Source organism: Sycon ciliatum, chromosome 9 (assembly GCF_964019385.1).
Source record: "Sycon ciliatum chromosome 9, ocSycCili1.1, whole genome shotgun sequence".
NCBI classification, from domain to species: Eukaryota; Metazoa; Porifera; class Calcarea; order Leucosolenida; family Sycettidae; genus Sycon; species Sycon ciliatum.
Window position 1 is genome coordinate 23,439,624 of NC_088651.1, and position 4,943 is coordinate 23,444,566.

Sequence of the window (4,943 nt, forward strand, 5' to 3'; positions counted from 1 at the left end):
GCACTCATCGCGACGCATTACACGAGGGATTTGTCAGCTGCATTCCTCCAACGTGCCGTGGACGCAGCAGGACGATGGTTGAAGGATTGGCATCTCCTCGTCAACACCACGAAAACCGTCGTCCTTTCCTTCCAACCCCAACACACCATCCACATCACGCTCCACTCGACTCGGCTGCAGCAGGTCCACCAACATAGGCACCTTGGTGTTACACTCCAAGACGATTTGCGATGGACCCAACACACCATAGAAACCACCAACAAAGCCAAAAAAACTACTACACCAACTCCACAAGACACGTGGCACAATGAACGCTTCCAGCCTATTGTTAATATACACAACCTACATCCGACCCGTTCTCGAATATGGCAGCCTTGCCCTCTCCAACACCACACAGCAACAGCGGGACACACTGGAGAGAATTCAACGCCGTGCTATACGCATCTGCCTTCGGATTCCCCTCTTTGCACCAGTTCACCACAGCTCCCTCCTCCATCACGCAAAGCTCCCCACCCTTAGCTCACGACTCCTTGTTAAACAAGCCCTACTAGCATGGGACATCCACCACCAAACCTCCCCACCACACCTGCAACAACCACATCTTGCACCACAACGTCAACACCAACCATACACCCTTCGACAGACAAGGACCTACTCCATCGGACACGCACACACGAACAGGCACCGAGATTCCCCCATCAACAGTGCCCTCACCCTCTACAACTCACTCCCTATCGACATCACAACCCAACCTCGTAGAAATTCTTTCCGAAACAATGCATCCAGTCTTCTTTTGAGCAGTACCTGCTCCTGCTCCGCGCATCCCCCTGGTTTCTGATATCTCGAACGTGTACTTAACTATCTCGATCACCCCTGCTAACGTTATTGCCCCCGCTTGTTTTTCAAGATCCATTGCTTCTTGCCTCCCGGTTAATTTCCATCTAGCTGTTTCTGGCTAGTACCAGTTCTATCGCACTTATTAATCATCCTTATTGGCGTCACGCCATCGTGGAATAAAAGAATAATAATAATAATCTTTAGGACACTCTCTACATCTTCAGGACACTCTCTATATTTTGACAACACTCTCCAACCGGTCACTGATAGGATACGAATGCACGTGTAGTATAGAATATCTCCGCATTTTCAATTCACCTACGCAGAAGTTAGCCGGTTGCGTGGAGAGACCGACGATTAGCCCTACAATTTAAGATGTCATTGATTACGTCAGCTAACCCTGGCGCTCAGTGTGCGTTGGTCCTTCACTGGAGCATCTCAATTTGTGAAATACAAAGTGATTCAATATTCTGTATTGCGGAGGTGCCACATCTGTGACTGAAGGTTTGCACGGAATCTTTCCCAAGACCGGGTTGGTCTGCACGATTCCACTCCTTGCCAGCAGCGTGGCCTGCAAAGATCGCTCTAGGACCGATTTGATCAGTGATTGAAGGACCTTAGCATCCATGCCAGACAAGTTCAGGAGCCATTACGTGGGCTGGGTTGGAGGGATAATTATTTTGGTACTGGGTTGTTCACTTGCATACATTCACTGCATGCAAACCCCTACAATGTATCATGACTAGAGTGTCTACGTGTACAATCATGCTGCTTGTGGTGGGCGCATGACGAATTTGAGTTGTCTATTTGCTTTATTGTGTCACTCTCTACTCTGAGTAGTACTTGGTTGTGACCAAGACTAGTACATACTATAGAGAGTGTATAACTCCCATCCTGAGCTGCCATGGGTTAACCCAGAGCGGATTTTTTTATTGCGTCATTCATTGGCAGCGGTAAGATGAAGTGCGTATGCTTTCCCGCACTTGTTTTGTAGATACGTTGAGAGTTCACCAGGTTCAAGACATATCGATCTTTTGATCTAAAAAATAAAGTATTTGTGCATTTATCTCTGGCTACGCATGATGGCATCAGTAAGCGAAACTGCCGCCAAAGACTGATGTCATAACAATTTCGCCGCTGCACACTCTTGGTTATGTACTCTTGGTATGACGTAATGCCACAGAGACTGATTAACTTTTTTTCTTTTTTCTTTTCTCATGGCAGGTCAGAGTATTAATTCATAATAATTATTTTGAGACTCATTTTCTATTCCTCCTACTCGGTCTGTATTGGTACGAGCCTACAGATTACTGCAGGGCTCGTCAAATCTGCAAGCATAGCGACTCGGTCACCACGTCTACAAAGTACGTACTTGAAAGTAGCTAAGAGGTTTATTGGCACAAAAGAGAAACCATAGTTTAAAGAGTACATAACACCAGTTTTTTACTCTTGGTGGTAGTAAGAGCGAACGACAACCGAAATTCAGCAATAAATGGAGTGCTTTCTTGACGTGTAAGCACATATGCTTGACATGACAAGTAATCTGTCGAACTCCTTACCCCGCCACCGCATGATATCAAGAGTACAATGATCGTGATTGTACTCTTGGGAATACGAATGGGCAGGCCCACATTTTCCTACCTGCATACACGAGGCGCACACCATAAACGTCACACGTCACACCATACCCGCCACGTGCACTTAGACCATTTAATGAGACAGTGTACTTTACGAGACAAGAACCAAATACAAGCCTTTCGGCAAATGCGCCTACAAAAATTATACATCAAATTAAAACATCAGAGTGTTCAAAAACAACAATAAAGAATATAAATCAAATAATGAAAAAAGGAAGGAAAAAATACGCAACTCGAGCGTCCTGAGCACTTTGATCCACTGATCGACGAACATGTTTGCTGACATAGGTTTGGGGAAGGCATCCGACAAATGAAAACTCTGACCGGAAACAGGCCATCCTACTGGAAAAAGAGCCCATTCACTTCCGCTTGTCTGACAGGACGTCGAAAACTCATGTCAGGAACGAGGGCTGCATGCCTATTTGTCTTCGCACCATGCATTCTCCTTGCGGATCTCCTCCTCTTCTTCGGGAGAGAAGTCGTTCACGATGTTGAATGTCTTCCGGATCTCCTCGGTAGTCTTGCCTTTGATAAAATTAGCGACAGTCTTGCAAGCGGCAACCAAAAGACTCTAAAGTGGACAGAAAGAGAGAGTGACAGGGAGTGAGAGAGAGGGGGAGAGAGAGAGAGAAAGAGAGATAGAGAGATAAAGAGAAAGAGAGAGCGGGAGAGAGAGACAGAGAGAGAAAGAGAGAGAGAGGGATAGAGAGATAGAGACAGAGAGAGATAGAGAGAGAGAGAGAGAGAGGGGGAGAGAGAGAGGGAGAGAGAGTGCGAGAGATAGAGACCAAAAGAAAGGGGAAAGAGAGAGAGAGAAAGAGAGAAAGAGATTTAGTGAGAGAGAGACGCAAGAGAGATGGTTCGTGAGAGATAAACAGATAGAGAGACGGCGCTGAAACGGAGACGGATCAAGAGAGATTGAAAAGAAAGAAATACGGTTCAAGGAAGGTAATGAGATTGATAGATGGAGAGATGAAACGTAGAAGGATATAGAGAAAGGAAGACAAGAGAGAATGAGAGACAGAGGGAAAGAGCATACCCTATCACAACCCTGATTTGAAATTTTTACAACAAATGCATATCCATGGCAACACCACGCTCCTGGCTGCAAACAGAACTCAGCAACACAATGGGCGCTTTCGATTACACGTTTACGCAGTTTTGGAACTGGTTTTTTAAAATTTTGGAATGACCAGAATGAGCGGATTTCGGCCTTGTAAACGCATGACTGGAATTCACACCGCATTTTATTCATGTTTTATGCCATGTCACAAACAAAATTGATGATAATCGTAAAAAGATCACATACACCCTCGCGCGCACGTTGACCCAGCATCGCGCACACGCCGGCCAGGGAAGCTCCTCGCGCGCTTGAGTCATGACCAGACCGGTGATACACCGACTGTGCAATTTTGGCGCCAGAATTAGATAAATTCCGCCCTCTGTTTCCAATTGACGGATATGACGGAATTGGATAAAATCAGTTCTAACGACTGTACTTTTCATTTTTGTGTAATCGAACTTTGCATCAACAATAACTAATTCTAGAATTGACCGATATGCGTATAATCGAAAGCGCCCACTACATTGTATGAAAGTACTCGTGTGGACAAGAATCACGATTCAGCATAGACTGAACTGCGCATAGCATCTAAAAATTGTCTCACCTTTATGTCCAAGTAATTCGCCGCTAGGATGAGCTCAAAGAGTATTCCTTGGTCTACCTTGAAAAAATCTTTATCCCAGCTATCAAGGTTATCCGTTCCTGGTTCACTCGCCTCGAGGGTATTTTCCTCTTCCACTGGATTGTCATTCTGGTGCTGCGTGCACCAAGCTATCACCTTTCTTAAAGTCGCGCCATTTACATTCGGCAACGGCACAGGATCATCGTCATCGGCGATATCGCCCGTGTCCTCTAACATGACCTTGAGTACTTTGGATTGGCAGGCAACGTTGACCTCCACGTCGAACACCTCGGCGTCGTTACTCTCCAGCTTTAGTATAGCGGCCATCTCCAAATAATATCTGTAATCCTAACACAATCTCTTAGACACTGGAACGGATCAAAACTGTTCGGCAAAACAAATAGGTCTGACTTCGCACGGAAAGGGTAAAACGCAAATGTGCAACTCTGAGCTGTCACGGACATGAAACAAGTGAATGCTGTCTAAAACTCTCTGGCCATTATATATCAGCAGGGATTGGTTCGAGATCGGGCCGGCTGTATGGATAAAAAACACGTAGGCTGCGACAGCTTCAGCGAGCCCGCGGCTCCCAGTCTAGGAATCGAGCACAGGGCACAGTGCTGGCCAAAGAAATGCAACGTCATGAGTATAATAGTGCCGGGCGCTACACAGACTTAGCACTACACAATACTGGTCTGTGCCCTCGAACCCGGTGTTTTTTATTCATGTACATGTAGTTGGATTTATTTCGCTAGCACTGTACATGATTGTAGTACAAAAACCT

At 45.8% G+C, this 4,943-nt stretch overlaps 1 protein-coding gene across 1 annotated transcript; it reads right to left on the reverse strand.

The window, feature by feature from the left end:
• Positions 1–2,568: 2,568 nt before the first annotated feature.
• Positions 2,569–4,615, reverse strand: LOC135824862 (S-phase kinase-associated protein 1-like). Its single transcript, XM_065337587.1, has 2 exons — positions 4,142–4,615; positions 2,569–3,045 (listed from the first exon to the last, which is right to left on the reverse strand). The coding sequence occupies exons 1-2, from the start codon at positions 4,484–4,486 to the stop codon at positions 2,893–2,895; spliced, it is 498 nt and encodes a 165-aa protein (XP_065193659.1). The 5' UTR covers positions 4,487–4,615; the 3' UTR covers positions 2,569–2,892.
• Positions 4,616–4,943: the final 328 nt, after the last annotated feature.